Source organism: Xiphophorus hellerii, chromosome 1 (genome assembly GCF_003331165.1).
Source record: "Xiphophorus hellerii strain 12219 chromosome 1, Xiphophorus_hellerii-4.1, whole genome shotgun sequence".
NCBI classification, from domain to species: domain Eukaryota; kingdom Metazoa; phylum Chordata; class Actinopteri; order Cyprinodontiformes; family Poeciliidae; genus Xiphophorus; species Xiphophorus hellerii.
This window is the reverse complement of record NC_045672.1, coordinates 32,290,669-32,305,419: the sequence shown is the minus strand read 5'-3', so window position 1 is coordinate 32,305,419 and position 14,751 is coordinate 32,290,669. Positions and strand designations below refer to the sequence as shown.

The following is a 14,751-nucleotide window of genomic DNA, read 5'->3' as shown; positions in this document are numbered from 1 at the left end:
AAAAGAAGGAAAAGTAAAACTTTTTCTGTTGTAAAATCAAATAAATGAGATTTCTTGGTTTTAATATCATAAGTTTGTGTTGATCGAAGCCGATCCGCCCAGACTACCCAGTTCCTCTGAAGGTTTCTGAGAGTTCAGACTGGGAGCACGTTGGTTTCCATGGCAATGGGAAAATCAGACCAACCATTCATTTGTTTCTTATGAGGCGTAAAGCTTCCTGCATGGGGAACAGAGTGAGACTTCCTGTGAGGCACCAACAGCGTTTCTCCACAAATCCTGCAGCTGCAGGGAAAACACTGCAGGTAAGGAGGAAACTGCTCAGGAAAAACGACAAAAACGGCAGAAAAACTGCAGGAAAACTAAAGAAAAACAATCATAAAGGTAATGATTTTGTTGCACCTTTCAATTTATTTCTAATATTTTGTAAAAAAAAAAAAAAAAAGAAAAAGTTAAGAATATAAGAATGCATCAAACATCTAATCCAATTAATTGATTAATCGTCAGGATAATTAATTACTACAATAATTATTAGTTGTTTGCTTCATAACCAGGGCAGAGATGGAAATGCGCTTCCCGACCGACCGCCAGGGGGCGCATGTCCTACTGAATATTCATCCGACCGCCAGGGGGCGCATGTGCTGCTGAACATTCATCCAGCCGCCAGGGGGCGCATGTGCTGCTGAACATTCATCCGGCCGCCAGGGGGCGCATGTGTTGCTGAACATTCATCTGGACGGACTTCGTTTGTTTTCTGCAGTTTAGTTCTGATGTTCCTCAGAAAAACTGACGGGTTATTGATTCTAAATTTCCACATGAAGAACTTTTAAATGATCAGAACAAACAGAACCAGGCTCCTTCCTGGCATATTAAACTACATAACCTGCTGCCCCCTACAGGTCAGGGGGTTACATGACCTGTTGTTTGATAAGACTTGAAAATATTATACTATGAATTTTTTTCAACAATTTTTCTGCATTTCTTTGGACCAAACATAATAACTTTATTTTTACAAATATTATCTATTTATTTATTTATTTTTTTTGGAGGACGGAAATGGACGAGAAACTATAAATCCTTTTATTTTGTTTGCATGAAAGAAAAAAAAGAAAAAAACAAGAAAAAAGAAGGAAAGCAAGAAATTAAAGAAAGAGAGAAATAAAATAAATTAAATTTCTGTCAGACGTCAGTTTTTCTATCCGATGATCTTCCAGTGACTCGTTTCTTCAGACCAGTTTAAAACCAGAAACCAGTCAGAACCAGCAGGAACCGATCCTGGAGGCTCCAGGGAGACTTTCCTGCTTTCGCTCCGTTTCTCCCAGTTCTGAGCTTCACATGATGAACAGAACATGGAGCCAAACATGGCCGCCGCATCTGCAGGGAAAACACAACTTTCCTTCCCATCTAAGGTGTGTGTGAGAGTGTGTGTGTGTGTGTCTGCTGACCTGCCATCTAAGGTGTGTGTGAGAGTGTGTGTGTGTGTGTCTGCTGACCTGCCATCTAAGGTGTGTGTGAGAGTGTGTGTCCGCTGACCTGCCCCCCTCTGCTGGCTAAAGCCTTATTTAGATTTTTATTAAATGATGCCTTGAATAAAAATATAATCTTTACTACATTTTCTTAAATAATAAAACATTTTAATTTTTATTATTTTACAACCGTTTTATTTTACTGACTCACCTGCTGCATCACTGTAAAGCTTCAGGCACTGGTGTCGTCATGGTAACTACAGACCTCAGGATAATCTTCTACACCCAAAGCAGATGCAAACCAAGCAGCTGGCCAGCAGGGGGCGCTGAAGAGCTCCTGGCTTCTTAAACAGATCCAGAAATTTAAATTTGGAGTTTTCTAATCCGAATCTACGTTTAAATTCACCCACATGGTTTGTGATGACGAAATGTTAAAGAGTTTAAATTCATTTAGAATTTAAACGAACATTTCAATGTGGTTATTCCAGTGCAAGGAGGAAAAGATGAACACTGGTGCAGCCACCATTAGAACTGTCATCAGTTAATGTCGTTAATGCAACGGTCAGGACTGAAGAACTGGATTCTGATCAGGGCTCTAGAAAACATTCTCACTCCTGCAGCTTCACACTGGGACTCAGCAGCAGGTTTTCCACCAGCTCAACAAACTGGTGGTTGAGACACAAACGCAGCGCAAAAATACTTCACCTGGTTTCAGGAATCAAATCATGCAGAAAAAAAGAAAAACGAAGGAAGAAAACAGGATCAGCAGCAGATGAACAAAATCTGGAAAGAGAGATTCTGATCAGCTGTTATAGTAACTACTGCAAAGATATCAATCATATTCAATACTATTTCTTTTCCACCATCATGTCGTCTCCACTTCTCTCTCTAGATCAGAGTTTAAATTACAACTTAAATCTGCTTACAATTACATAAAAAATAAACTATTTGCTGTCTAATAGTTTATAACTCAAGTTCAGGCTATTATTCATAATTGACCCCAACGTGTTTCCAGTCCGACCCGTGAATCAGTGACATACGTCCTGCTGGGGGTTAAAGGTCGCCTACAGGAGGTAAAAATGTATTTTCACATGGTGGAAATATAGAAAACGCGTCCAGATGTTTGAAACAAAACGATGAGATCTGCATGCAGTTCTGGTTCTGAGCTCACGGCGGTTTGGGAATCACTTTGGTAAAAACCTTCAGGAAGCTTCAGGTCTACTGATGAAGAGCAGCTGGGAGGAAGAGGAAGGTTTCCAGGTTAACATGGAGACATCGGCGCCGAGCCAGAACCTTCTGGACCGAACCGCCTCTGACTGGGCGATCTTTCAAAAGGATCACCTTCCAGGATCTACTGGCGCTGCCTGAATCAACCTACAGCCTGATCATTTTTCTGAGTATTGAGACCAAACTAGGAAAAACAATGATGTGAAAGAAGTCGTACGAGAATGAATGATGTTATAATGTAACAAGAATAAAGTCATGCAACAAAACATCATAAATATGAGATTAAAGTCATAAAGCTTCCAGAATAAAGTTGTAATATTAATAGAAATTAGCAGTAATTTTATTATTACTCCTACTTGAAAAATAATAAAAATAAAAATGAGGAATGCTGAGCAGGTTATACTTTATTGGTTTTACAAATAAGGAAATACGTCATTTTTATACATCAGCATGAAAATATCATCAGATCAGGTCCTTGAATCTTAATTAAGCAAACAACTATTTAAGAGAAAAAAAACATTATCCTGAAGCTTCGCTAATTTAAACAACTTTATTCTAGTAATTTTAAGAATTTCTTGTGAGATTGCATCTTCTTTATTCTACTAATATTCTAACTATCCTATAAAAACTCAGTCTGGCCCTAGTAATCCATCGTATTTTCAGAACAAATCTTTTGTGTTTTCTTTTAATAATTTAATTTAATCTTTAAAAACATTGAATGATTTAGTCGTGTTCCCACAGCTAGTTTCCGTTTCTCCACCAGAGGGCAGCAGAACTGAGCGTCTTTAAATGTGTCTGTGAGAAAGCCAGAGAAAAAACCACCAAAAGAAAGTATGCATGCGTGATTGTGCAGGCAAATGTGTGTATTTGTGAGGTTGCCAGCCTTGTTTGTATGCCAGTCCTGACAAAAGCTCCATCCAGCCGTGCAGCAGAGGGCTGCTGGTTCCCAGAGACCCTCAGAGCTCCAGGACAGCCAGTCCCTCTGCAGCCCAGACCGGGATCCGGACCTGAGCGCTCGCCGCCCTGCCCTCCACCTCCTGGAGCTCCGGTTGGATTACCGATGGATGGGAAACACAGACAGGAGCGTCTGAAGTGAGACAGTCTGAGTGTTTGCAGAGGAGGAAACTTCTCAGCTGGATGTCCGAGCACACAACACAAGTTCTGCTCAGTTTGGAAAACTCAACTTCAGCTCTCAACTTTTGCATCTGGGACCGGGATATTTTTATTGGACCAATCTTGGAGGAAGACAGTTGGTAACTTCCAAACGCAGGCTGATCAATTTATTCCAGAGAATAAGAACCTTCTCGGATACTCCTGGGGTTTTATCGGATTGTTGGTCTTCAACTTCCCAGAAACGGGCTAAATTCAGCGGTTCTGGTTTGAGCTGGAAGTAGATCTTTTAAACTTGTAGGTCATGGCTCCATCATTTGTTATTTTGCTCTGTCTTTACCTCCCGCTTCAGTTCGTTCATGCAAAGACTGTTGAGCAACAGGATAAGCAACAGAGCAATCCCCATAAATCCCCCAACAGCGTCCAGCTGGAGGCTCTTCACCTGAAGAGCGGGAAGCACTTAAAGCCTGCAGACGATGCCTTCAACCCTGAACACAGCCCCCCTGTACCCGACATGGTGGACCTGGACCGCCGGGTCCGCCTGGCCCGAGGCGCAGACGAGGATGAGCAGCAGTCCACCTTCAGCCACTCCTTTGAGAACGAGTGGGTGACGATGCCTCAACTCACAGAGTTCAGCAACACAACCAGGGTAGAACTGAACCGCAGAGACGAGATCAACCTCCAGGCAAACACCTCCAACCCCGACGACGAGGGTCCCTTCAACCCGTTTTTCCCGCTGGTGGAGAGCTCGTACGTGGCGTACGTGGTTCTGTTCCTGGCCGGCCTGGTGCTGGCCGTGGGCGTGGTGGCCAACATGGCGGTCATGTGTGTGGTTTGGAACAACTATTACATGAGGTCCGCCTGGAACTACCTGCTGGCCAGCATAGCATTCTGGGACTTCCTGGTCCTGGTGGTCTGCCTTCCAGTGGTGGCGTTCAACCACCTGTCCCACCGGAGGATCCTGGGCGACATCACCTGCCGCTTGGTGCCGTACATGGAGGTAGGCGGGCCGTGTACGTCACAGGAATTATTACAAGATCTTTTGATTGATCTGTGCAGAAGAAGCAGGTGTTGAAGCTACAAAAACAACGATATATATCGCAATAAAGATGTGATCAATATCAATAGATAATACACCTGATAGAATTTTAATAATTTGATAATAATCTAGGCAGAGGAAAGGCTTTAGCCGCTCAACTCACTCACTCTGTGGATACCTAACAACAACCTGTTGCATGACGTGCGCAGCAGCAGTTTCATGTTGTACCCAACATACTCTTGCATGTGCAATGTGGACATCTGCTGGAAACATCCCCATAAGGTAAACCTTTACAACCAACCGCATACTAAGGGATGCAGGGACCTGCACAGGAAACTGCAGTTATAAAACAGCCATTGTTCACAACTTCTTCTGTTAGCTGATGCCTGGGAAATCCAACTCAATGGGAGAAATCCCAGTTGAAGAGATTCTCATCTCTCTGAAGGGAGATGAGAATTGAGCAGAACTGCATAGGAAGGCAACAGCCAGGCAACTGTAGAGCTTTGATTTATTATTTTTTACCAATGACAGAATATTTTAGACAGTGATCCAGAGATAAATATGTGACTGAAGATAATAAAGGACTTTTCATATCTTCTAGTCCATCACTGAAAAATTAGGATCCTCGACTCATCAATGCCTTGCTTGTTCTTAAATATTCCTCAGTACGAATGTAACTGATTAAAATGATAAGTTATATAACCAACATGTCAGTGTAATAACCAATGAAGAAAGTTCTGTTTAATCAGCAACAATTCTGCTGCCAATAACAAAACCAGAACTTCCTGAACCCAAACGGAAACACACAACCTAGAACCAAGGCAGCAAACCGGGTTCTGGAGGGAGAGTGGTGCCGGTGCCGGCAGCAAATCCAGGACTGGGAGTCATGAACAGAGACGGAGTCAGAAAACTTTCCCAGGGTGGCCAGAGATTCACATCTGTCCTTTTATACTGGTGTAACAGGTATGGTACCAAACTAAAGCTTCCAGACAGGCAACCTGTGAATCCCACAAGCTCTGGAAAACCTGAGCAAGAAAATCCCAAACGTTTTCGTAGAATACCCAGTAACCTCAGGAAAGCAACCTGTACTTTCTGGAAAAGTGCCATATAAGTTTTGGGATATCAGAAAGCAAGCTTTAAATTCTGAGAAATCAACTTGTAGGTTTGAGAAAGTAACCTGTAAGTTATGGAAAATGCCTCAGAGATTTATTGAATGTAAAGAGAAAACTCTGAGAAGGAAACCTGCAAGTTCCAAAAAGTACTGGAAAGTATGGTGTAAAACCTGGGAAAGTAAAATATACATTTCAGGAGCCGCAGTCTGGACGCCTTCTGAAAGTGGCTTTAATCCCCGTAGTTTCTGAGAAGTAAAGGAACTTTACTTCTTTAAAGTCTTGAACACTTTTCAGAAAAGTACCAGGTGACTACACCCTGCATTCAGCCCACTGCCCAGTCCTCTGCTAAAGTAACTCCAAGGAAAGTAGTTATGGAAAATATCAAGAGCCTTGAAATCTCGGAGAAACTGCTGAGGTCCAGTAAAGTAACGTTTAAAAGACGAAGGTTCCTGTATGTATGTGCACCGTATCCATGTACTGCTGCCGTTTCTTTTCATCTGGTTCATGGAAATAAGCTTAAACATGTTTAAAAATCAGGATTTGACTTTTAAACATGTTAGACATGTTAAAAGTCAAGTCTTGATAGACTTGCACAGAAAACTCATGATTCTGTTTGTAACTTATAAATGTGATTCTTTAAATTCAGTACATCAGCCAAAATGGCTGACATACTGAAGAATCTGTTCAAATCTCTGATATTGGGAAGGCTACTAGTTGAGTCGGCATTCACTGAAAAACAAAACCCTGATACGTTTCTCCTGTTGGTTGCTATAGCAACCTGTTGCTATGCCTGCAGGAACGTCCTGCTGCAGCTGTCACCGTTTGGCTAAAACAAAGTTGGTTTGGAAACTTTGTTAGATTTCTAAGGTGAGCTTTGTGGAGAGCTGCTAATGTTTCGGTCCAGTTCACTGTAACTAAGAATGAGCTTAACACCAATAGTCATTTTTTAAAGTGTTTTACTAACTCAATAGTAAATTGATTTTGAAGTGCGTGTCCAAAGTCAAAGCCTTCCTGAAAACAGAGTGACGGGTTTTTGGTTTGTAGTTCTTGGCTGGGGGTGTTGTAAATCCCACCGTGGGTTGGGAGGGGTGGTTCACCTACCGGGGAACGGCAGCACCTGCCTCGGTTTGACCGGGCCTGGCTGTGGGGATGACCTTGGTGGTGTTGCAGAGAGGGGTCAGGCGGAGGAGGGTTTATGTGGGGACTCTGGAGACGCTTCATGGTGGAGAGTTTCTGCCAGGCGACTTGCATCTCTCAGATATTTTGGGATCCTTTGCTCTTGGCCTCCTGGGTTCTGGTTGCTAAAATGAGTGTTTTCAATATGGTACATTAAAGACATGGACAAACATGCAGATCAAATTTGATCACGCCTTCAAAATCTGGGCTAGCTCTCTTTGCCCCGGCTCATTCACCTCCCAACTCCAGGGTTTCCTCCAGGGTATTATAAGCCTGGCAGGCCACCAGGCTTTCTTTGCCTCCCACCCAGGCTAAGTGTTGCTTGTTCATATTAAATATGTATTTTATACACCAGTAACAGCAAAGACAGATTAAGCTAGGTTCATAGCTTGCATGCTGTTATTTCCAAATTATGATGCCTGCTCAGGCACCTTTACATTTTTGTATCTTTTAACATTTTTCAACATAAAAATCCCTGGTGAGCTGCACTAGCGGCCCCCAGAATGGTTTTTTTTGGAAAAATCCTGAAACTCCTTTTTGTTTGAAATGATTTGTTCTCCAAAAGTATCGTTTTCAGTTCAGTCACCTGGCAGTTAAATTGGGTCTGGGTCAGAAAGGCACAATGCATTCTGGTTGTTGGGTTTGTACCTGAAGACCTTGTCACACTAACCATGTGACAACATTGGTTAGTGTTCTACTGTCTGTATCCTGTATCCTCTGAAACCCACTGGGAACTCTTTACCAGTCTTAATATAATCCCAACAACAACAACGCTCTTCTTGTGCCTGCAGATAGCGTCTCTCGGTGTAACCTCCTTCACGCTGTGCGCCCTGGGGATCGACCGTTTCCACTCTGCCACCTCCTCGCCCCAGCAGAAGGCCCGGCGGGTGGAGCGCTGCCGCTCCGTTCTGCTGAAGATGCTGCTGGTTTGGCTCTCGGCTCTGCTGCTGTCCAGCCCAGAAATCTTCCTGTGGCAGCTGAGCCAGGCAGTGTCTCCGTCTACCGGAAGGATGGTGGACACCTGCACCATCACCCCGTCCTCCCCACTGTCCCTGTACCTGCCCGACTCCCTCCACTCCCTGCTCCTCAGGTACCACCAGGTGAGCTTCTGGCAGACCAGTGAACTGGTTCTTGGATCAGAACATCATGGTTCTGTCCGTAGGCGGTGCTGAGTGTCCAATCGCATCTCTCCTTCAGGGTCGCATGTGGTGGTGTTTCGGCTGCTACTTCTGCCTCCCCGTCCTCTTCACCGTCCTCTGCCAGATGGCCACTCGCAACGTCAACAGCGACTCCAGCTCTGCCCAGAAGCAGCGTAACCATGACGACCGCGCCAACAGCCAGAAGCGCCAGCAGCACCAGGCGGTGGAGCGGCAGCTGAACTGCACCCTGCTGGCGCTAGCCGTGGTTTATGGGATCTGCGCTCTGCCAGAACATGTCTGCAACATCACCCTGGCCTACACGCATATCACCGTCTCTGAGGGCACGGCAGCCATTCTGGTGCTGTTACATCACTTCCTGTTGTTCCTAAAATGCGCAGTGACGCCGGTGCTGCTGCTGTGTCTGTGTAAGGTGGGTCAAAGTTAAAGAACCACAGACTGGGGGAGTCTAAGACTCGAATCAACATAAAAACATCACGTCTAAGAAGACACGAATCCAAAGACTTGCTTAAATCTTGGCCTTTCCAGATGTCCAGGTGTTTGTCTCTCCATCACTGCAGCTGATCATTTGAGAAAACTAAACAAGTTTAGGACAAAAGATAAAAAAATATCTCCACTCAATTAATCTCTGAGAGCAGAAAGACCTGACAGGATGTCACATTTCAGGAGAGCTCCTCATTTATGCCCAGTTTTAAGCTAGCAACGCTTTGGGAATCACCTTGGTGGAAACCCTTTTCTATGTCTTTTAAACTTTATTCTTCATGGATTCCACTAATAAAATGACCCAAAGGTTCAATTTAACTTTGACTCATTGCTTAGTGATTCCATGCATTTGCTGGCATCAAATTAGATACTATTCCAGATTGAGATTTCACAAAGAATCAAAACAAACAGAAATATTACAGAGTTCATATTTTTAACTATCTTTAAGCATCTTTTATTAGCATTTCACATGAATAGCATCACTAACAGCAGTCTGTTTGTCAGGAAGTGGTGCGGGTGAGGTGGTGAGGCAGACGCTGTAGACCCAGATGAGATGAATAAGGGATGTTTAATGATAAATAAGTCCGGGAACAAGCAGCAGGCACAAGGAAACACAGAACGACGAAGAAGCTAACATTGACGAGGACCCGACGAGGAACAAGGAACACAGGTGGAGTTAAATACACAGGAGGGTAATCACAGAGACGAGACACACCTGGGAACAATCAAGGGGAGGACAGGACAACGAAGAGACTTAAGGACACAAAAAACTCTAAATGAACACAGATCCTGACAGTACCCCCCCCCTCAAGGGCGGCTACCAGACGCCCCAAAAAAAAAAAAAAAAAAACACAACAAGGGTGGGCGGAGGGGCGCCGGATGGGGGGCCAGAGTCCAGAAAAAACAAAAACACAACAAGGGTGGGCGGAGGGGCGCCGGACGGGGGGCCAGAGTCCAGAAAAACAAAAAACAACCCACCATCGTGGGCGGAAACACAAGAAGGGCCAAGAGTCCAAAAACAAACAAAAAACTACCCACAGGGTGGGCGGAGGCAAAGGAGGCAGGAACCACGGAGGTGGTCCGGCGGTCGTCCGCGGCGGCGGGAACCACGGAGGCGGTCCGGCGGCCGTCCGCGGCGCTGGAGGCGGGAACCACGGAGGGCGGTCCGGCGGGTCCGGCCGTCCGCGGCGCTGGAGGCGGGAACCACGGAGGCGGTCCGGCGGCCGTCCGCGGCGCTGGAGGTGGCGATGAGTCCCGGGGGCCGCCCACAGACGGCGACGACGAGCCCCCCGAGGCAGGGTCTCTGGTGGAGCACAGGGGGTCTCGGGTGGAACGCAGGGAGTCTCGGTCTCGGGTGGAACGCAGGGAGTCTCGGTCTCGGGTGGAACGCAGGGAGTCTCGGTCTCGGGTGGAACGCAGGGAGTCTCGGTCTCGGGTGGAACGCAGGGAGTCTCGGTCTCGGGTGGAACGCAGGAGGTCAGGGTCTCAGGAGGAACGCAGGAGGTCAGGGTCTCAGGAGGAACGCAGAAGGTCAGGGTCTCGGAAGGAACACAGGGAGTCTCGGTAGGAACACAGGGAGTCCCAGTCTCAGGTGCGCCGGCTGGAACGCCGGCTGATTCGGCCTCGGGTGCGCCGGCTGGAACGCCGGCTGATTCGGCCTCGGGTGCGCCGGCTGGAACGCCGGCTGATTCGGCCTCGGGTGCGCCGGCTGGAACGCCGGCTGATTCGGCCTGCGGTGCGCCGGCTGGAACGCCGGCTGATTCGGCCTGCGGTGCGCCGGCTGGAACGCCGGCTGATTCGGCCTGCGGTGCGCCGGCTGGAACGCCGGCTGAAACGGCCTCGGGTGCGCCGGCTGGAACGCCGGCTGAAACGGCCCCGGGTGCGCCGGCCGCACCGGTTGGGGGTGCTGGTCCCGGAGCTGGAGCTGGATCCGGGCTGGCGGAGAAACTGTGCGGCTTGGGAGGCAGAGGTTCGCCAGCCATGACGGCTAGAGCCGCCATACGCTCCCACTCTGCCTCCCTCTGCAACTCCACCAACCCCGGGTGCGGAAAGCGAGGAACCCAGTAGTCCAGCAGGTGTCCCAAGCGGATGGCGAAACCGAGGCGTCGGATGGCAGCGTATGGCTTGGCCATTGCTTCCTCGTACTCCCTGATGGTTTCCGTCAGCTCCTTAAACTCATCTGGGTCCATGATGAAAAATAAAACCAGCGTGCCTCACCGTACTGTCAGGTCGGGTCCTTCTGTCAGGAAGTGGTGCGGGTGAGGTGGTGAGGCAGACGCTGTAGACCCAGATGAGATGAATAAGGGATGTTTAATGATAAATAAGTCCGGGAACAAGCAGCAGGCACAAGGAAACACAGAACGACGAAGAAGCTAACATTGACGAGGACCCGACGAGGAACAAGGAACACAGGTGGAGTTAAATACACAGGAGGGTAATCACAGAGACGAGACACACCTGGGAACAATCAAGGGGAGGACAGGACAACGAAGAGACTTAAGGACACAAAAAACTCTAAATGAACACAGATCCTGACACTGTTAGCTGATCCCTTCTTTAGATGTAAGGTTTCCAAATGACTACCAGCATCTCCGAATCCAGAAACGACTTTTCTGAAGTTTCACTTCCTGTTGTAACAGTGTAAATAACAGCCAAGATGTCTCCTTGGAAAACTTTCTTCCACTTTCTGTTTCCTCTGATTTCATGTTTGGACACTGCAATGATTGTTAAATTAGCCAGCTCAGCTAATATCTTGTTAGCAGCGGGTTCCACACCAGAGTGAGCCGTTAGTGCTACCAGTTGGTTCTGACTTGTGGTGCATTGGACCAAACTTTCAGTCAATCACAGATCGGGCCGGTTGAGCATTAAATTGTCCAATCCCAGCTGACTTGTTGGTGCTTTCCTGGTTCTAACAGATTTAATTTGTGTTTCAGGCTCTTGGTCAGGCCTTCATGGACTGCTGCTGCTGCTGCTGTCAGGAGTGCCAGCCAACCACGGCCCAGGATTCACCAGGCTCCGCCCAGGTCAAACTGAAGGCAGCCAATGAGACTTCCATCTTCTTTGACAAGGCTAAAGACACGACGGCCATCTTGTCCATCTCCAGCTAGAGCCACACGTTCCTCTTCAGTTGTCGCTCCATGCATCGTCTCCTGCTGGATGTCCAGTCATCTCGTAGAAATAACTCCAGGTTTCCTTCCTTTCGTTTTTGTTAACTCTACACTTCTTTTGCTCTCTTCATGATCTATCCATCTTTTTCCATCACCTTTCTTCTTCCTGTGCACACCTTTTCAGCCAGACCACTGTTTTGTTCGGGACACTGCAGCTTCCTGTCTGTACAGGAACTAATGTTTAATCAGTTAGAAAAGCTGCTGTTGAGACCTGTGTTGACAGCAGGAACCTGTTCCCAGGACTCTGAAGAGACTCTGGCAGAAGGAAAACCCGACCGCCTCTGTAGATCCAAGCTGTGAAGTTATTTTTTGTTCTTACTGAAAGTAATTTAAGCTAAATCAAAGCTGTAGTTTCTATGAATGTTTAGCTGAGAGAAACCTGAAGGTCTGCTGCTACGACCAGCTGGCTTCACATCCCTGGTAAAAGTCTGGATTACTGAAACTAAAAACCGAAACATGATAAATCAATTCATGAAGCGCCAAGTGTAAAATTACAAAGTCAAAAATTAACAGCAGGAATTTGAGTAATTTAGCTTGTTTATAGTTTCACTATGTTGTTAAAGCTAAATATTGAATTTACGAGCTAAATATTTAGCTCACTAAATAAGGTCTGTAAAATATTTAGCTTGGAACTAAATATTTAGCATTAAATGTTTTATTTCCAAACAAACATTTAGCTCAGCAAATAATGTTTGTAACATATTTAATTGAAATATTTAGCTTCCAGGCTAGTTTTAGTTAACTTGGAAGCTAAATATTTAGCTAGCAACTTTTAATAATTAATTTAGTTTTCAAACTAGATATTCAGATCTAAACTAAATACTTAACTCAGAGGTAAGTATTTAACTAATACTAAATAATTTACATAGACCGAGTTGGCCCAGTTTTTCCATTTCCTGGTGTTCAGAACCAGACTGGACCCAGCTGGTTGTGGTGTTCAGAACCAGACTGGACCCAGCTGGTTGTGGTGTTCAGAACCAGACTGGACCCAGCTGGTTGTGGTGTTCAGAACCAGTTGGTTCTGGTGCGCAGCAGCAGCCCAGCAGGCGGTTCCCTGAGCCTGTTGAATGTGTGTACTGGTGTTTTACTGCAGGTGTTTCTGTAAAGGTTGTGCTGACAATGAAGCTACTAATCTGAGCTAAAGAGACGAGATGTTGATGAAGAACATGGAGGAAGACGAGGAAGACTCAGTGCCGTGATGATGGTCCGTTCAGGAGGCTAAAGTGTGTAGATTAAAGTGTATTAATGTTCCTTAACCAGAATGTCTAGAACATGAAGGAACAGCAGATTTATGTTTTTCAGGATAGAAGTACAACTAATCCCGTGTTTGTTTGACAGAAAACAGGATGCAGATTTTATGTGACATGGATGATTGTGCCTTTGTAATATTCTGTGTTTTAATGTTAAATTTCTGAAATTACAACATGTTTGTCAGGACTGTGTGTTTGTGTCTCTATCATAAGATCTGTATGAAGAGCTTAACAGCAAAGATTTGCTTTAAAAAACATCGAAATAAAAACCTTTCTACTGGTTTTATGTATGAGGAGAAGGTGAACGATATGGAGCTTAAAAAATGCAAAACACGGCCTCAGACCAAACTGGATCATTTAATACAGCAACAGATCTACAACTAATATGGTCTAATCAAAGTCCAGATTGCAACCTGATTAAAGTTCAATTTTTAGAGCTTCAGACGATGGAGGAGAAATAACCTAAATGAAGTTAGGTAGTGAACACACTTCTGCTAATCCGCTAATGAGCTAACAGCAAAGCTAATTTTTATTTAGCATCATTGATATCTTTGAAAACATTTAAGACTCTTAGTTTCCCCTAAATTAATTTCTAAAATGCTTATTAGTTTGGCTGTTTTGTTAACTTTCAGTTGAATAAAGTTCAGCATTTAAAAGTAGCCTTTTAAACTCATGCTGCTATTTGAAGTGGATGAAATCTGTTACAGTAAACAGTTTAAAATCTACCAATGTCCTTCATGCTTTCTGACCAAAATCTATTCGGCTAAATCAGTAGAGTTAGCAAAACTGAAGTGCAACCATGTAGGTAACTCTGCTTACTGTGCTATAGTGTACTATGTTATGATGTCATTGACATGTTGGGCATCAATATGGTTGAATTTAGCTTCTGCTAAATACCATGTTGGTACGGTGTTATAGCGTTAGCAGAACCAAGGTTTATGATTGCTGCGTTACGGTTAGCATAGCTAACTTTTTAATTAGCAACGCCGAACCATGATGGAAATCAACATGGTTGAATTTATTGCTTTAGCATTAGCTATGCTATATGCCTATGGTGTTGGTATAGCACTGTAGCGTTAGCAGAACTAATGTCTCTAATTAATGCTATAGAGTTAGCTCAGCTAACCGTTTAGTAGATTCGCCCACTACTGGCAGGAAGAGTGGACCAGAGACTCTGGTCATCTCATCACATGAACCAGTTAAAATGTTATCACTTCTTAACGTAAAACATGGTGTCTGTATGGTAAACATGTTCTGCTTTTCATGGTTCTGATGGGTTCTTCAGACCCGCGGGTCGGTTAGGAGCTGCTGCTCCTAACCGACTGCTGCTACTACTGTCGGTCTCCAGGGGATACCGGTCCAAATTCACTCAAACCAACTCTCAGTTGTGTTAATTTAGAAAGTTCAGCTATTTTCTAATCAGCGCCAGTCTCTTCCCTCGTTGCCCTGGCAACCCATGAAGAGGATTTAAAAGGGGGACAATGTTTCTGTCCTCCGGAGGGTCAGACAGGCTGAAGGAAGGAGTGAAAGCTACAAACTGTTTAAAAGCTCTAGACGTCCATCAGAC

At 45.3% G+C, this 14,751-nt stretch overlaps 1 protein-coding gene across 1 annotated transcript; it reads left to right on the top strand.

Annotated features, from left to right (window-relative positions):
* Positions 1–4,096: 4,096 nt before the first annotated feature.
* LOC116718834 (G-protein coupled receptor 37-like 1) lies at positions 4,097–13,371 on the top strand. The gene is made up of 4 exons (XM_032561083.1): positions 4,097–4,800; positions 7,919–8,227; positions 8,325–8,696; positions 11,701–13,371. The coding sequence occupies exons 1-4, from the start codon at positions 4,105–4,107 to the stop codon at positions 11,872–11,874; spliced, it is 1,551 nt and encodes a 516-aa protein (XP_032416974.1). The 5' UTR covers positions 4,097–4,104; the 3' UTR covers positions 11,875–13,371.
* Positions 13,372–14,751: the final 1,380 nt, after the last annotated feature.